The sequence below is a fragment of the Anabrus simplex genome, chromosome 1 (genome assembly GCF_040414725.1).
Source record: "Anabrus simplex isolate iqAnaSimp1 chromosome 1, ASM4041472v1, whole genome shotgun sequence".
NCBI lineage: Eukaryota > Metazoa > Arthropoda > Insecta > Orthoptera > Tettigoniidae > Anabrus > Anabrus simplex.
In genome coordinates this window covers 864,143,137-864,161,966 of record NC_090265.1, presented here as the reverse complement: position 1 = coordinate 864,161,966, position 18,830 = coordinate 864,143,137, and the positions used below count along the sequence as shown (strand labels likewise).

The following is an 18,830-nucleotide window of genomic DNA, read 5'->3' as shown; positions in this document are numbered from 1 at the left end:
GTTTTTCAACCATCGTGTGCGATTTTAGCTTTTCTCATCATCTTTATTTTTAAAAAACAGCAATATAGTTTATAATAAGAACTCACTCTGATATGAAAAACTTAATTTATCAAACAGTTTAATGCAGTCGAGCGTAGATATATTGGACAACGATTTTTAAGAACATCTAATTACCACATACTATTTTTAACTTCTAAGCCATCCATTCCGTTTACATTTTAAACAATTTTAATGAAATTTTTTTTTGTTTTTAATAGACATAAATAATCTTATTGATTATTTTAAAGTGTTAAATTTATATATTTTTATCAATGTATATTAGACATTATTTTGTGATATACACCAGGATCAGGTCCCTGACCCACCAATGATTTATGTTAACTATTGCTGATGATGCTCACAAAGTTCAGTGAAACATGTCCAATTTGTGATTAAATGGTTTCATCCTAAATATAAGGATTTTGTGTATTGGAAAGGTGGTTCTTTAATTATAATAATTTGATACTCTGAACTCCAATACGGTTGAAAAGAAAAATGAGATTTATAAATTGTAATGTTACTCAGTGTCATACCAAAGAACACTTTTTAAAAGCAAAGTCTGACCCCTGAGTAACCTCTCTGTCTTGCAGGGATGATGCTTGATCATGTGTGATCTAAAATAAGCCATTTTACAGTCCTCTTGTATTTTGTTAGTCTCCTTTATCACAGATTATTATTGAACCTACTCTCTTCACACTTTTCCTGAGCTACATACGTCTTCATTGCAGACTATCATGCCTTTGTGTTCATTCTGACAGTCTCTGTGAATTAACTGAACGCTTCCACAATCCTCTACTTGTGACTAGCTCTGTGGCCTCATTTAGTTCCATACCTCTCATTATTTAATCATTAAAAATAGACTCTAACCATCAACAGCTTCTTCTCTCTCTACTTTTCTTACCCTCCATGGCCTAGTCCATTATTCTCATGGGTAACCCATCCCCCTCCATTCACTGCACATGACCACCACTGAAGCTGGTTTATGCATACGGCTTCATTCATCAAGTTCTAACTTAGGCTTTTCTCCTCGTTCTAAGTACCATCCTCCCATTGTTCCCACCTGTTTGTACCAGCAATCATTCTCACTTCTTTCATGTTTGTTACATCTAACTTATGAATAAGTTATCCTGAGTCTACCAGCTTTCACCCCTGTAGAGCACAGTCGGTCTGAAAACAGATAGTTTGATCTGCGAATGCACATCTTTCTTACAGAATAAAATTGATCACAACTGTGAGACCAGTGCATTAGCTTTGCTGCATCTTGATTGAGTTTCACTTAGTATACTACCATCTTGGGAGATTACATATCCTCAAATGATCCATTTGTTCCAGTTTTATATTCCTGACCTGACATTCATTTCTCTTGGGTTTCTTCCCAACTGGTCTTGGAAATATTATTTTCATATCATACTCGCTGCACCTCTTTTCAAACTCCAAGGTATTGGACTGCAGAATATTCCTGAGCTTTCTGAAAATTATAAAATCAAAAAGGGAAAAATAAATAAAAAATAACACTTTACCTCTTATGCTAAGAAGAGGAGTGGGTAAGGAAAAAATAAATAAAAAATGACACTTTACCTCTTCTGCTGAGAAGAGGAGTGGGTTTAAATCTTATTCTTGACCATCCTAGAATTATCCGTATTTTCATTCTCAGTTAAATGCCAGAAATTACCCTATGCACAGGGCACAACTACTTCATACCCAAGCCTAACTCCAATTAATTATTACCAAAACCCTTCACTGGTATAGAACATTACAGATTACGTTCAAGCCCCTAAAACTAAACAAAAATTAATACAGTACTATTTTATAGCTCTTCATTATTGTATCCTCTGTCATTACTTTTCATTTATTTAATTAAAAAGTATGGAAAATGTAATATAAACTTTATCAAATAATGTGTTTATTAACACTCAAATAATGAAATGCAGTAGTATGTGTTCAACAGATTGTCTGGTGGTAATGTCATATTTTTGGAATGTATTACAGAACCATAATTAAGTTTATTTTATTTATTGCTTATATTTCTGTGAAAATTGACTGATGGATACCTGAATTGTTTGTGCTCTGGATGTCTCATGTCTCTGAACCACTGTGACGTGAAATATTCTTCAGTGCACACAGGTCGTTAATCAGGTTAATGTTCATAGTTTACTGCTGGTCTTATCTCACTTGCTTACTTCGTGTGTTCTTTCTTTACACTGACGTATCTGGATTGCTATTGCCTGTTTGTCTCTAGCTAATAATTTGATGCAATAAAAGTGGTTATCTGCCTTGTTAATATACAGTAGATATGGCAGGTGTTAAGTCTGTCGTTGCTATTTTCCTAAAACTGAAATTGTTGTGGGACATAGTTTGGGTGTGTGAGATAATTTACTATCAGTATGCTCAACATTAGGTGAAGCACAGTTAAACAAATTGCCTAATAATTGACAGTTGATCTCTTAGAATCTGTGTGTTATGACATTTCAGTTTGCTTGTTTTCTTACATGAGTTATTCTGATGTGTTAATTTCTTGTCAATGAAATATTGCTAAAATGACTTTTCCAGGTATTAAAAGAGGGGTTCAGTTTACATTAGGACTAGATTGCTAATTAGAAAAGTAGATGATCAGTAAAAAAAGGTTAGATATTATGTGATAGGTTTCAAAATTCATAACTGTATGGAGATCAACCTTTAAACCACTGCAAGTGTATTTTACTTGATATATGGGTGCTGATTTATATTTTTTTAAATATAGTTACAGTGTATTTTTATATTTTTGTGAAGAATTCAAATATTTGCTACCTTTTTGTCCAACTTTTCTCCATACAAATCAAATATCTAGTGAAATAGCTAGTTTCAGTATTCTAAGATTTAATTTCTTAAACTTTCAAAGATGTTTTTAGAAAACAGTTCACTGAAATCTTTAAACATTTTATAAACAATACTCTTAGGATATATTTATCAATTAGCAATGAATCTTGGTACTGGGATATTTTGACTAAATTGAAGGGAAACACGGAAGGGTTTATATGATTTACAAAAAATAGATATCTCTACCTTTGTCTGGCTCCCTCACTGAATGGTCAGCTTAGTGGCCTTTAGTTCAGAGGTCCCCAGGTTTGTTTCCCAACCAGGCTGGGGATTTTAAACATGGCTAGTTACTTCCTCTTGTTTGGAGACTGGGTGTTTGTGTTATTTACACCCAATACATAACACTACCAACTACCAAAATAGTGACTACATCCCTCTACATAGGGTTGGTGTAAGGATAAATATCCAGTCATAAAACTTAGTGTAACTTGGGATAAAGTCTAGGTGATGATGATGATGATGATATCTCTCTATCATTATTATAAGAAACAATACATTGATTTTATTCTAAATACTCAAAGTAAGTCAGAATCTTATCTTAATGGGTATCGAGGTAATTCCTGCGTACTGTATTTATCACGCATATCTGCATGATAGGAAGAAACACATACTTGCATGTTCTTTTAGCATTCAATCTGCAAGCCTCTTACAACAACCCAAATCTGTTGCCTCTACACCTTTTAACTTTGGATCTTTATACCAAGCTTAGCCCTAATCATCTAAGTCGTCTTCTGTTTCTCTTACCCCTTATATTCAAGTTGAGTGGTTTATCTGCTGTTATCCTCCTTAAATTTATTCAACTGATACATGTTCTGGATCTATAGTCGCTCAAGAAAAGGGGGAATGAATGCATAGTATTGCATGTTCCTCGCATTTAATATTTTTTCAGGCTGAATTTTAGTTATCAAAATAGAATTCACCCCTCATGTAGATATAAACATTATGGATACCCACAACAACCACCTGGGAGGAAGATACACAGGGTATTCAGAACAGAGTGCCACACATGCTCCACCGGGCCCGGTTTCTGATGCCTGGCAGACAATGCCTTGCCAGGCTAGGCTGGGCTGGTACCTGGTAGTTGACTGACAGGGCAGCTGGTCTCAGGGCTAAGCTGTACCACACCATCTGTTAGTTGAATGAGATTATATGAACGTGTCAGAATTGTGATAGCAGTGATGCGATACAATAGAGAGCAGCATATATTTCTTGTCGAGATGTACCTTTTAAGGAAGAAGCTGCATGGAAAACATTTGTGTAAATTTTACTGTCGTTATCCAGGGGCTCCTTGGCCATCGCACTTGTAAAGCTCTTGTTTAAGAAGTATAAGAAATAAATTGACAAGAGTGGACAGAAATAGGCTCTGTTTCAGATAGGAAAAATCTGAAAGGAGCTCTCACTGAGAAATGGCTTCAAGATATTTGATATCTGGATCCAGTGACTCTCCTAAAAATGTGGCATGTATAGGCCTTAAAATGATCAAGTATAACCCGTACAAAATATCTGTGATTCATAAAGTAAGTCGTAATATTAACCCACATGTAGGCTGTAAGTTTTGCAGGTGGATTTTACAATCTGTAACGTGATGGGATTATCAATCCCACACTTCTTTTTATTAGCAATGAACCTTGGTTTCATCTGAGTGGTTATGTAAACAGTCAGGATAGTCTGCATTAGGAATTATAAATTCACGAAGTTCTATTTCATGATGAGGGTATGTACACAATTAGTGCAAAACATATAGTTTACCGAGCTCGATAGCTGCAGTCGCTTAAGTGCGGCCAGTATCCAGTATTCGGGAGATAGTAGGTTCGAACCTCACTGTCGGCAGCCCTGAAAATGGTTTTCCGTGGTTTCCCATTTTCACACCAGGCAAATGCTGGGGCTATACCTTAATTAAGGCCACGGCCGCTTCCTTCCCACTCCTAGCCCTTTCCTGTCCCATTGTCGCCGTAAGACCTATCTGTGTCGGTGCGACGTAAAACAACTAGCAAAAAAAAACCAACCGTATAGTTGGTCCTATATTTTTTTTCAAGGCACAGTGAATTCAGAGCACTATGTGAATAACATTTTGCAGTCATTCGTTCAAATGCTCATGGAAGAAGACAAACAGTAAACTTGCTTCCAACAGGACATTGGAATAACTCAGTCAATGGCATATTCACTGCAAGCTGTTCGTTAGATTTTTGATGAACGGATAATTACCTGTAGACTTTGGTACCCTTGTTGCCCTGACGTAACGGTTTGCGACATTCTTATCTACGGGGTAACTTAAAACAGGAAGTGTATAGGAATAATCTGAGTAACAAATCCTGCTGAAAGTAGGTAAGAAAAAACTTCCAATACAATAAGTTTTCAGTCAGGTAGTTATCGTTGCCGGTTGCTCGTGTTAAGGCTGCCTGCCTTGTCAGCCAGGCGGCAGAGGCCGGGCTTGGTGGACAATGTGGCACTAGGTTCTGAACACCCGATACAATACCATGCACTCATTTTTCTTCTTTTTTTGTTTTTGAGCGATTGTACTAATTCTATTAAAAAGTAATTATTCAATTAAATTTGGATAATTTACCAGTTTTTACATCATTCAGTAAAATAAGTTTGTTGTAATGTTGTTGTTAGCCACTGTGATATTACTAGCATAATTTATTTCAGAGATTACAGTCTGTTACCAGAATCCTCTTTTATGAGTAAAATTGAAATGTCTCATCAATATATATTTTCATATTCTTCTTGTGATAAAACTATTTTGATACTGTCATATTTTGTTACAAAACTGAAACTATAAAATATAGAGTATCTTGCTTTACATTTTTTATGATCTCTTGTTTAGAGAAATTTTATCTTTGTAATTACTTTCATTTTCGTGTATTCTGAATAATTTTCCTAATATTTGATGTAATTATATGGAATTTTGATGTAAATTTTAATGTTGTAGATGTATTCAGAGGGTGTATCAGCTAGTGTAGAACTGTCCTCCAGTCAGCCTCTGAAGCAGCTTGTCGTCTCTAACATTTCAAAGGAAGTTCGCCTTCCAGAGAATGAGGTCACACTTACTGCATACACTGTACCCGCTGAGCAGTCTGGTAAGTACTTTTTTAAGTATGACTGTTACATCTAGAAAATGTCTGTCTGCACTTCTAGAATTCTAAGTAGTATTCAAGCATATATTATCTTTGTGTTCATTCTTAAGTTTTTCTCATGATGTTGTACATGTGTTTCTGTTCTGATTTAAGTTCCTTCAGAACTATTTAGCAAATCCAAGTGTCAATTCTGATCCAAATAAAATCATTTAAAGTATTTACCCTATTTCGTGTTCCTTTTCATGTTCCTGTCTTTCTATATATGACTTGATTTGTCACTTATTTTTTCCTTCATTACTTGCCCTAGCCTCCGTGGCTCAGACGGCAGCACATCGGCCTCTTACCGCTGGGTTCCATGGTTCATATTCCGGTCACTCTATGTGAGATCTGTGCTGGACAAAGCGGAGGTGGGACAGGTTTTTCTCCGGGTACTCCGTTTTTCCCTGTCATCTTTCATTTTCAGCCACACTCTCTATCATTTCATTTCATTTGTCTGTCAGTAATCATTGCTCCAGAGGAGTACGACAGGCTTCGGCAGCTGGCACAATTCCTATCCTCGCCGCAAGATGGGGGCTTCATTCATTCCATCATTCCATCCCTGACCCTGACTGGAAAACAGGTTGTAGGTTTTCATTATTTGCCCTAACCCTGTACCTAGCATGTTTTCTTTTGTCATTTGCATATTCCAGATAGTTGTGTTCAGCAATCCTAATGGGTTTTTTCCTCAACAGGAAACTGAGTGGTGATATATTGAGTTTAAATTATATTTTAAGAAATATATTTAATATATGCTTTAAATTTCTAATAAATACTTCTAATTACAGGGGAACATTACAAATATGAGTGGAATTTACTGTCTCAACCTGAGGGTGTAAACAGTGGTACAATGAATGACCAGAATGGTGGAACCATGAAGCTAAGTAACCTCATAGAAGGTCTTTATATGTTTAAAGTGGCAGTGTCTGCACCTGGGGCTTATGGAGAAGCATATGCAAATGTCACTGTACTTCCAGGTAAGTACTCATTGTTTGATTCTGTGATTGTAACCAGTGATTTGGTGTACACTGGTGCTTTCAATGAACTATGTTCTTTGACATTTTAAATTTATCTTGAAATTCAAAACTTTCCATTCTAAATTGAAATTATATAAATAGATTTGAACTTGACTTCATTCCTCCATTTTTGTACTTAACATGCATTATTCTTTATCAATATCTTTGCAGCATGCTGATGTTTCCACCTTCATTCTGTTTGATATCACTGATATGGTTGCTTTCTCTGGTATCTCACAGTTGTTTACATGATCCTGGAGTGTGTCTAACACCCCTAGTGCTGCATACACACAAGCAATGAGGCAAAATCAGTGGTCCAATTAGTTATGAATGCCCATGAAGTAGTTGAAGTTAAATACTTCCACTATCCATAACTTAGGCATTGAATGGAATTGACATGGTAACTCTATGGCCAGCTGTCCTGTCATCACAAATTACCTTCATACTCTCTGTTGTTCACTAAATGAACCCTAAAAGTGGTGGTCATGTTTCAAAATTTATTGAATTCCTAATGTGAAATCTAACTCTCATCCTTTAAGTGAACCAAAGATGCTTGTTGCACTTTAACTAGGCAACTGCCTTTAATTCATTATGAGGCATTCAGTATTACAAGGGTGAATCAAAAAGTAAGTTACACTTCTAAGTTATGGCCATTTATGAAACCATCTACACATAGGCAACACAGATATGACATCAAACAATGTAAATTCATTTTTCCACATAGTCCCCAAGAGATTGTAAACATTTCTCGGAATGTTCAACCAACAATTCGATTCCGGATGCGTAGAAATCGCCTCCAGCTCTATGTAACCACCTGGAGACAGCTGCTTTCACCTCCTCATTGTTTTGGAATTGTCATCCACCCAGATCCTTTTTCAGCGCACCGAACACATGATAATCGCATGGCGCTAAGTCTGGACTGTATGGAGGATGTTGCCATACCTGCCACTTGAATCACTGCAGCAGTTTGGATATTTGGCTGGCCATGTGAGGTGTTGCATTATCATGCAACAAAATCACACTGGAATTCAATTTTTCCCGCTTCTTTCTTTAATTGCCTTGCGCAACCGGTTCAACTTTCGACAGTACGAAGCCAAGTTGATTGTCGTGCCTTTTGGCATAAATTCCACACGCACCACACCCTCCATGTCAAAGAACTCTGTCGCCATTATCTTTCCTGTTGAAGGTTGGACCTTGGCCTTCTTTCATGGTGATATGGTGTGCACCCATTCCATCAATGTTCTATTTGTTTCGGGGGATGAAGTGGTGGACCCACATTTCATCTCTTGTGATGATTCACCGCAGAAACTCGTTGCCCTCCACAGAATACAATTGCAAAAATGCCAGCGACGATTGGAAACGTCCCTTGTGAACATCGGTGAGCAGATGTGGGACCCATCTTTGACACAGTTTATGAAATCCAAGGTGCTTGATGAACACTGGAGAACACACTGCCGTATGAAATATTCAGCATGCTGGCTATTTCCTGCAGTGTTATGCGCCGATTCTCTTTAATGATCCATCCACACGGTGAACATTTGCACCGGTACTGGACGTTGCGGGCCTGCCTTCGCGATATTCGTCCGCGAGATCTATGCGTCTGGTGTCAAATTGCTTACACCATTTTACAATACCTGTGTGAGAAATTGCACGCTTACCATATACAGCAGTGATTTCACGTTGAATGTCCGTGCAATTGAGCCGTTTAGCCCAAAGAAATCTGATTGTTGCACATACCTCCAATTTGGAGTGAACATCCAGTTAACGTGTCATTGAGCCTAGCCCGTACTGCACACACAACACAACGGGATACCACACCAACCTTCCTATCGGATGTGTCAGCAGTTACTGTAGCTTGCTCCGCATTGGTCACGGTCACGACATACAGCATGCTCTCAGGGCGAGCTAGTGTAACTTACTTTTTGGTTCACCCCCGTAATAATAACTAGGGCATGATGCTTTAACAATTTGTAACTATCATTTTTTGTCAGTATTCTGTTGGTAATTTTCAGCCAAGCGAATCAATCAACCACCAGTGGCTATAATCACACCACAAGTCCAGACAGTGAAACTGCCCAACACTGGAGCAGTTTTGGATGGTTCTACAAGTAAAGATGATGACAGTATCATTGGCTGGCATTGGGAATTACAACAAGGACCTATTGGGTACCAGCCTCATCTTGTAGAAGCTCCCACCCTTCAACTAGATAACCTGGTACTTCCAGGGAACTACACATTCAGGTTTGTTCCTTGTTTTAAGTCCTTACTTCATAAAGTGTCATACAATAAGAACAAAATTTGTTACTGCCTTGTACACTAAAAAATCTCCCTAGAATAGAGCTGAATTGATAAACATGATCCATGAGAGAGAAAAAATTTATATGTTCAGCAGGAACCAACAGAAATATGTGTGAAGACTGGTGTACGGAGATAAATCATGCCATTTTCAGAGATAAACTTCTTTCATTCACCAATGTGATGGGACAAATGTGTGGTTACCAATTCCTTTTAAACAGTATTCCACCACCAAACTCAATCAGCCCTCTTTAGATTCACAGAATCATGAACTGCAAACGAATATTGAGACAGCACCTCACTTCAGTTTAGAGGTGATAAAAACCTACAACTATTGAAGCTTTACATGGCTAAATTGTACTATCCTCCTATATATATACATAAACACCTGTATCCTGTAATATGTAAATTCTGGCTCAGATTGTCTCTTTAGTTGTCTTCATCAGTTCTAGTCAGAATTTTATAGAATACTTATTTAAAATACTAAAGAACTATTTGACAAGTGTAAATGGCAACAATCTGCCAATGGGCTGATATAAATAGAGGAGTGTAATGTTGTTTGCTGTGAGAAATATGTTCTAATTAAACAAATTTATTCAGGATTCTAGCAAGAAATTGACTCTTAAAATGGAAGAAAAGAACAGGATTTATTACCTTTTCTTAAACAATAATGAAATTACTAATGGCATTGAAATGTAGGTGTGCAAGTCAAGTATTAAATGAAATTGAATGTGTTCTATAAAAGAGCAGCAAATAATTGAATATGTTAAGTACCATTCCTGTTTTAGGATTTCAGGTAATCACAGACAGGCAAACTGTGGAATAAAATTTATAAATAAGCTAGAAGCTGCTTTAGACTATCACAATATATTTTGATATGAAGAGTTTTAAATTAGTACCTGGGTCCTTACTCTTAGAAAATTCTGCTGATGTTAGGAAAATGAATGAAGAGTTATTCCTGAATACTACTAAGGATACTGTGGAAATATATAGAATAAAGAAAATAGAATATATGCAATGACCTGATTGTTTATGAAACAAGAAAGGAAAAAGAAATAAGACAGTACAATTTTGAAAATACTGTATGATGATGAAAATGAACTATGGTTAATGATGAGGATCATAGTCTTGTCATGTGATACCAATTGTTAATGTAAGGGTTATATGTGATATAACTACCAAGGAACTCATTAACTTACGAGTCACGTGTGGGAATCATAGTTCCTCTGCTATGTTTACCATTACCTCACTTGTGTGAGGGTCCTTCTCTTATCTTCCACATAAACTCTTGTTGACCTCAGTTGTATTAGATTTTCAAGGCCTAGAGAGTTGATTTTTCTCACTTTGGTGACCTTTCCTTTGCCCACCACTCTTATTCATGAAGGGTTCCAATCTCTTCCTTTTCGTCTTTAGTTGACCTTACAAGGGGCTGATAGCCATTATTTTGACTCTCAAAACAACAGTCACCATCACCATTTCCGATGCAAAGGTTACCTCAAAGAAGTACAATCAAGTCGGCTATTCTTATACTTGAAATAACTTCCTCTACTTGTGATCCTTTACAATACTTCCATTCCAAAACTTTTTGTTTATTACTATCTCCTCAATAAATACAATTTTATCCTTCAGTCTGCCATTTTCTTGAATTATATTTCATCCATATATAAAACAAACTTTTTTAAGAAATCCTGTATAAGGCAATATTTACAAAATCCTATCTGTTGGTCATACTTATGAAACTCGAGTAAACATTTGAGCTTTTAACATGCCTCTTACTCAAGAAATTTTAAACTCTGCTTTCCTTGGTGAGGTATATGGACTTTCAACAGCACATAATTATTTTATTTCATGTTAATACTTTAAGGATAACCCTATTTAAGAATAATCTTACTTATGGAGAAATAACACTAGCAAACTTTTCTTTAAACTTATTGAAAACATTGGTTCTCTTTTATGTTAATACTTGCCATTTCTGAAGAAAAAATTTGTGTAGTTTGGTTATAATTTTAATGACCCCTGTAAGTAAATTAAAATAATGAATTAAAGGTGCACTTCTTACTGGAAATCAAAACTCATTATTAACACATTGTTGTCCGGGCGCGCGCTCTTCCATTCTTTCCTGTGGACCGGCAACAGAAGCACACCTAGCATGAGAAGTGGGATGAAATATAAATACCTGTAAATGGTTCTAGGACTCTGTTTTCATCCTTATTTGTCCATCCATCAACCTCACTGTCACTACTGTCACTGGCATCTTCACTCGCATTTTTATCGCCGTCAACAGACTTGTCTGAACTGAATATCACACGTTCACTTCCGCTCGTATATGTTGATGTTGACGGACACACATCTTCACAATCACTAATACTTACACTTTCGCAACCACTAGGGACATCAGATAAACTATCAGCATGCAATTCTCAAATATTTCATCATCGTTCAAGCTGTCCTTGCTACGGCGCGCCATGCTGACACCTGGCAATACACTCGGTCACGCGGTACCGAGTGTTACGAAACCACACGTCCTGTGCTGAAAGCATTGTCAAGGAAAGAATATATCTATCTAAATTCCAATCAACAAAGACTTTAGTTTATAAACAACATGAAATATTTCAATTAATAAACGGTGGAAAGGATAAAGCACACAAGAATGTAGCAATGTGAGAAAACGTTAATTTACATAGCCGGTCGCACGCGCACCAATACGAAACTATGTTAATTAATGTAGCCCGTCATTAATGTGTTAAGGCACCTATTGATTGCACAGCGGAATGTGTGATTTGGTTGAAATATATCTAACCTTCATACAGGGTGAACAGACAAGTTTCCTGTGCGTTCGATGAGAGTTGCATGGGCCATGCAACCTCTGCTTGCAGCTGGATGGCAGCTTGAGCCCGTGCTTTACCAGACTACAATTTCAGTACTAGAGTCACTGGCTAATTTAAAAAAAATTAGAAATGAAATTTCTTAAACCTGACCATATTTTATGTAGGCTTTGTCCATGACAATGAATTAATTCTTTATGAATAATTAAAACTGTTAACCAGTCACATTTTTTATTAAATGTTGTACTCTACAACATTTTAGAGTCTAGGCTCCATTTAATTAAATATAATTTCACCACCTGATGATGGAGCGTAGACTCTGTGAAACGCGTTGTGTAATACAACATTTAATTTAACTTGTGACTGGTAACAGTTTTAATTATTCATGAAGAAAAAGTCTATTAAAAAGGCAGACATAAATTTGCCTGTTTTGCCCTAATTCCAATAGAAATGGTCCGTTATTGGATATTATCAATTTTCCAGCTAACTCATTCTTGGTTGCAAGCATTTTGCCCCAGAATTCCAAGTTAAGCTCATTCATAATGAATTTACTCATTCAGGACAAATATTTCAGGTTCTCTATGGGAATGGATATCTATATAATTTTACCTTAAGTAACTTCATGGCCGCTCATACAGATCCCTAGGAAATTTTTGATTGCTGAGAAAGACGCGGAAGAGATTCTCTAGGCAATGTCTGATGTTATCAAGAACTTCCATGAGCACCGTGCTTGTCATCGCTTCTTATCTCAAACACTCCCTGTTTCTCAAAATTTATTACCTGATTTATGAATCACAGTATGACTTGCAGCTTGATCATCACAGAGTTTTTCTTGAAATAATCTCCTGACAACACAAGTCGATCGAATAGTAAATAAACACTCGCTATGGAATATAAAGGTGTAGTATTAGCCATAGCTTTCTTGGTACAGTACTATACACATGCAGTTTCAGGAGCTGTTCAGCTGAGACTGATAATGCACTCAGTTTCTGTGAAGCTCAGGATTCCTAACTTGTCAGCTGAGGCCTTTGCTGCCATCCCATGTGCACTGGACCCATTATGTGCACAAGTAACTCATATTCCGCTCTCCCAGTATATACAAAACTGATGTTTGGTTAATTTATAAAATGATCTGTTGTATAGATCTACATCAGAGAGAAGAGGAAAGATACAGAGTATAAACACGATGACAGACCAATGAGTACAAGTAACAGGAAGGATAGATGAGGACAAATATGTAAACACAAAAGGGTAATGACAAAACTCTACACTTTCATCCACTGCTGTCTCCATGTACCTGTCACCTGTTCCATTTATTCTATTTGTTTTCAGCCCTTGTTGAGTTCCATTATTCTTTATGATTTTGTGTCCTTTTATATTTACGTGTTTACAAGTTCCTTGTCTCTCTCTTCTGGTGCTCCCAAATTTGTGTTTTCTTAGGCTGTGGATGGATTTTATATTTTCAGATTAACTGTTGAGGACTCGGACCATGCAACAAATTCGACGACAGCAAATATCACTGTTCTGAAGGTGACAGACTATCCCCCAGAGGCAAATGCAGGACAAGACATAATTATATACTTGCCACACAATAATTTAACTCTCAATGGAAACTTGAGTACAGATGATCGTGGAATTGCTAGCTGGGAATGGACGAAAAGCCCCTCAGATCAGGACAAGGCTGTTGATATGCAGGTAACAGGATGTTCCCTTCCGTACTATATTTGCTAACTTTTTTCAGTGAAGTAAAACTACAAGCTTCATTTCTAATACAGATATTAAAGAAAAGTGCAGTTTTCTATCTTATTCGATGCCAATTTTTTGTGAATTTTATATAGACTTTCATATTCCCTCCCAAATATGAATTCTGTGGAGTTAAATTCATTGTACAATCTTCTATATTTGAATGACAGAACACAATAGATATGCCTTCTTTCTTTTCCTTATGGTAGCAATACTTACTATACACGATCCTTTTCTTGATACCAAGTTTTACGGGGTTGAGGAGGAAGGAGGGAGCTCTCCCAGTTCCGGTTATACTGCCAAGTGAATGGAAATGAAATCTCAATTGAACCGATAATATGATCGATCGATATGAATTTTCTAAACTTTTATTATCGTAAGCCAACAACTGTGTCACACACTCATTATAGAACATTTTTCGATGCAAATCTTGTTCCTAGCATGAATTCTATAGTTTGGCTTTGCTGTGTAAACAACAACAGTACTAGTACGTAAAGTGTACGCCAGATATCTCACGGCGATGCATAACAGATTCATAGTTTGAGTTTCAAAAGTTGTCGATGCGAATCTCGAAGATAACCGACGTCTACCGATTCAGCACTGGGAAGCTCAGGTATCAAGAAAAGGTTCACGTCTACTACTGTTTCTAGAATAAACTTGAGGTGCAGTTTATTCCATGATGTGAAACGAGTATGGCAATCAAGCCCAGATTAATATAGAGTTGTCAAAAACTCTGAGAAATGAAGTTAGGATATGTGCTGACAGTAACCATGTTATAAGAAATAAATTGACCTTTTCAATACAATCATCATCATCATTTCCCTTTATCCAGCTGTAGCCGGGTAGGGGCAAATATGGTTCCTCTCCACTTACAATATACAAAGTAAATAATATTACATTAGTCCCCTTTTTAATTTCTTTTCTGTTTGTTGATTCATTCCTAATTCTGTCTATCATTTCCAGATTTACTTCATTGCCTGAGGTTCTAACTCAACTTTAAAGACATCATCTTATTAAGACAAGATGATCACAATCAAATTTTTTGTTGTCATATGTATTTTAATGTTGTAATGATTCCTGTAACATTGTCTTTATCTTATATACATTTGTTTTAGTTATAACATGATCTGTTTAATTTTTATTTTGGCTGAAGATGGCCACTAAGTGGGTGAAACTAGTTCCAAGACTAATGTAATATTATTTACTTGATATACTGTATTGAAAAGGCACAAAAATGAAATGTATAGCTTATAATTAAGTAACCATGTTATGATAACCAGAAAATTGGGCTTCCAGTGAATAGTACATGCTTTAGCTATTAGTTATCTATGGGTGTGGAGTCATACTAATGTGTCTTTGGGCTTGAAGACTTCACACATATATTTTCTCATTATAAATGAAATTACTTACCTACTGTAAATTTTTATATTTGTAGTGGTATAAGCCTCTCCTTGGGTGTCCATGGAAGTTATACCATCAACAAAAACATTTGCCCAGCGCAGACTTTCAGTGTTCCCACAATGTCTTCTACCTATTCTAGTACTGACCTACCTTTCACAATGGTCTTGCATCCACATTTCTGTCCCTCTGACTTTCAGATAATAATGTTTAAGTACTTGCACTCAATATAGATCATATTTACTCCATTTCCTTTCACATTTGTTTCCATAGTGCAGCCCTTGCCAAGTTTTTCTCTGACATAGTTTGACATATGTTGCTCGTCCACATGGCAATCCTACCTTTGCTTATTTCAGTTCAGAACAGTTCAGTGGATAAAGTCTGGAACCACATTTCTTATATTTTTTAGCCATGAAATTTGTCCTCTTCCTGGTCCACGTCTACCAACCATTTTCCCATATCTCTCAGGATGTCTCATCACATGTCCCAGGTACTCAAGGTATTGTGATCTACAAATGACAACATTTTAAAGGTACTTATTACATTTAAAGACATACCTTGTTAATGAAAAGATTATAGTTTCACATCATATACCAGGCTTCCAGAATTAGTCATATACTGTGATAGGTCCAGTTCCAAGGAACTTTCCAAATGCAGTTCCATTAAACTGGAACAATGTTTTGTCTTCCTTAGTTTCAAATATGAAAATTCAGATTCACACAAATATGTTGATCCATATTAGAATGCAACACTTTTACTACATTTTCTACTAATGTTACATTTCTCTTGGGAAACAAATTTCTAATTCTTCTTCTGATGACTGAGTCTTTAAGAACAGATAACACCAAAGAGTTATCTCATTCTCAAGAGATGCATTATCCATAGAGGATCATATTGATTTTTCCTGTGATATTCTTTGTGTCCAAGTCTTCTCTGAATGGGATAGAAAGATATTGAACAAAATGTTTAGCAATTGACTAGAAATGATGCTATGATTAACCAGTGTCATAATCATGTTAGTCAGGCCTAGAGTACAGGAATAGGATTTTACTATCAGCACAACTTAGTAGCTTTCAAATGTTCTAGAACTAGGGACTTGATGCTCAAAAATTGAAAACTTACAAATTTGTATAATTACTTTCAGAACACCAGAACTCCTTACCTTCAACTTGCTAATCTGGAGGAGGGAATGTATACATTTGTTCTGAAAGTGACAGACACATCTGGGCAGTCATCATCTGCTGATGTCCATGTGTTTGTGAAACCACCCACTAATAAACCACCTGTTGGTAAGTTGCAAAACTGAGATGTATTTGGCAGTGATAAATTCAACGTCTCCATTAGTTGCAGTGTAATATCTTGTGAATGTGTTCATTTTTTATGGATGAAAAATAGAAGTGATACACCTGACGTGCAGACCACAATAAAGCTATCTGTAAATAAAATAAACTTGGATTAGACTCGCGTGCTTCGATGTATCACAGTAAGATGTTCCCCAGCTGACCATTTGTTTATTTATTTATTTATTTATTTATTTATTTATTTATTTATTTATTTATTTATTTATTTATTTAATTTCTTTCTTTCTTTCTTTCTTTCTTTCTTTCTTTCTTTCTTTCTTTGCACCTTCAAGAACACAAATACTGTAGCTTCACATAATATGATAAGCTATTATATAACTCATCTCTAGACGACTTTGTTTTCATATGACAAACTACATGACCGAGCTTGATAGCTGCAGTGGCTTAAGTGCGGCCAGTATCCAGTATTCGGGAGATGGTGGGTTCGAACCCCACTGTCATCAGCCTTGAAGATGGTTTTCTGTGGTGTCCCATTTTCACACCAAGCAAGTGCTGGAGCTGTACCTTAATTAAGGCCATGGCCGCTTCCTTTCCACTCCTAGCTCGTTCCTATCCCATTGTCGCCATAAGACCCATCTGTGTCGGTGCGACGTAAAGCAACTTACAAAAAAAAAGGGAAAAAAACCTACATGTGTTATCATCAAGTTTTAATACAGAATTTTTGATGACATTTTAAATAGACTTTTATAGTTATAACAGTCTAACAGTCGTTGGCTGAATGGTTAGTGTAAAAAACTTGGCGCAGGACAGGCAAAAGTGGAAGAGGTTCATCCCATGACAAGACCTGACATAAGGCAGAATACCTGGATGATGATGATGTATATCATTGTGTCACTGTCATGTCAATTTTTAAGATTTATGGCTGAAGATGACTTCAAAGAAAAGTCAAAACTAGTACCATGGTGTTTTAACCTACAGTTACTATAATAAATGTGTATTGAATAGCTCGAACTCTCTCTTCATTTGAATTCTTATTACAGTGAAACCGCATTAGTACGTTCCTCATTAACACGTTTTCCTGCTTAGCACGTCGTAAATTTGAGGTCCCGACACCCATGATATTAAATCTGTATAAAAAAATACCTCACCTAACACGTCACGATTTTTCGCCTTTACAGCTTAGTATGATTGTATATTCCCCAGACCTGAACATGTTCTTTGTCATCCCTTGTGTACGGAATGTGATTTCCAACAGAGATAAGAGCCCTCGCCACGGGTCGGTCGGAGAAAGTTGCGCGATAAGAGGAAATGACCTTGAATTCTCAAACACTGAGTATATTGCGCCTTCGAGGGGCAAGCTGTTAGCTTCGGTGAAGTTTAGTTTTGTGTCAATGATTGGCAGCAAAGATTTTACACTAGAACAAGACAGGACAGTGCTAAGTTAAAGTACAGTAATAGATTCCACTGCGGCTAAGAGCGCTGAATTCAGTTTTCACGCTTTTTTTTTTCCAAAGCTGTCCTGTTGAAATACATGGCTTATGGGTGGGAGTCATCTGAAATTATGCGTCACGGATGTTAACACCACGAAATGTGTAACGGAAGTGTAACTCTAGCAACCGTGCAGCCATTGGTGGATGGTCATGACCAAGAGACATATCTATGATCATTTGATTTTCTCAAAGGAAAAAGTAGTTTATTTTTTGTTCTATATACTTTGTTCTATGGAAAGGTCTTCGTTGTCAGCGAGATTGTTGAATAACCCAGTGCACTTGATTGTGCTTGTAGCTTATTTCGCATTCCAATCAGAAGTTAGAAATTTATTGTGTTGAGTAGTAAAAAGAAGTGAAGTGATTATTTTCCGCGTGACAGCGCACTTACGGACTAGTAGGATAATCGTGAGAAGTTCAGTAGCGCAGTACATACGGTATCTGTCTTGTGATAACCTAGCTATGGATAAGAAAAGGGCCGTGAAACCATTCACTAATGAAGAAAAATTTAAAATCCTTCAAAAAGTAGATAGGAATCCACATCTTAAGCACGTAGAGTTGGCACGAATATTAAAACTGGCAACTTCTATTTTGAACACTATTATGATAAACCGAGACAAAATTGAAAAATAAGCAAAATAGAAATGGAAAAAGAAAACAAGTGCGTGAAGAAAAGTTTCCAAAGTTGGAAAGAATGATTTTGAAGTGGTTCAACCAAGCACGTGCTGCAAATCTCCCAGTAGATGGAACTATACTT

At 36.5% G+C, this 18,830-nt stretch overlaps 2 protein-coding genes across 3 annotated transcripts in view; one reads left to right on the top strand and one right to left on the bottom strand.

Annotated features, from left to right (window-relative positions):
- smo (smoothened) overlaps positions 1-2,225 on the bottom strand; it is a 161,277-nt gene extending 159,052 nt beyond the window's left edge. Inside the window, exon 1 of the mRNA XM_067136472.2 lies at positions 2,091-2,225. The gene's annotated coding sequence lies outside the window, so the exon portion shown is untranslated. The remainder of the gene's footprint in view (positions 1-2,090) is intronic.
- Positions 1-18,830, top strand: part of LOC136857652 (dyslexia-associated protein KIAA0319-like protein) — a 221,070-nt gene that overhangs the window by 44,086 nt on the left and 158,154 nt on the right. For both annotated transcript variants that reach the window (XM_067136474.2, XM_068225261.1), the window contains exons 6-10: positions 5,828-5,975; positions 6,797-6,985; positions 9,037-9,265; positions 13,611-13,839; positions 16,430-16,574. In XM_067136474.2, the coding sequence (XP_066992575.2) occupies positions 5,828-5,975; positions 6,797-6,985; positions 9,037-9,265; positions 13,611-13,839; positions 16,430-16,574 (940 nt within the window). The remainder of the gene's footprint in view (positions 1-5,827; positions 5,976-6,796; positions 6,986-9,036; positions 9,266-13,610; positions 13,840-16,429; positions 16,575-18,830) is intronic.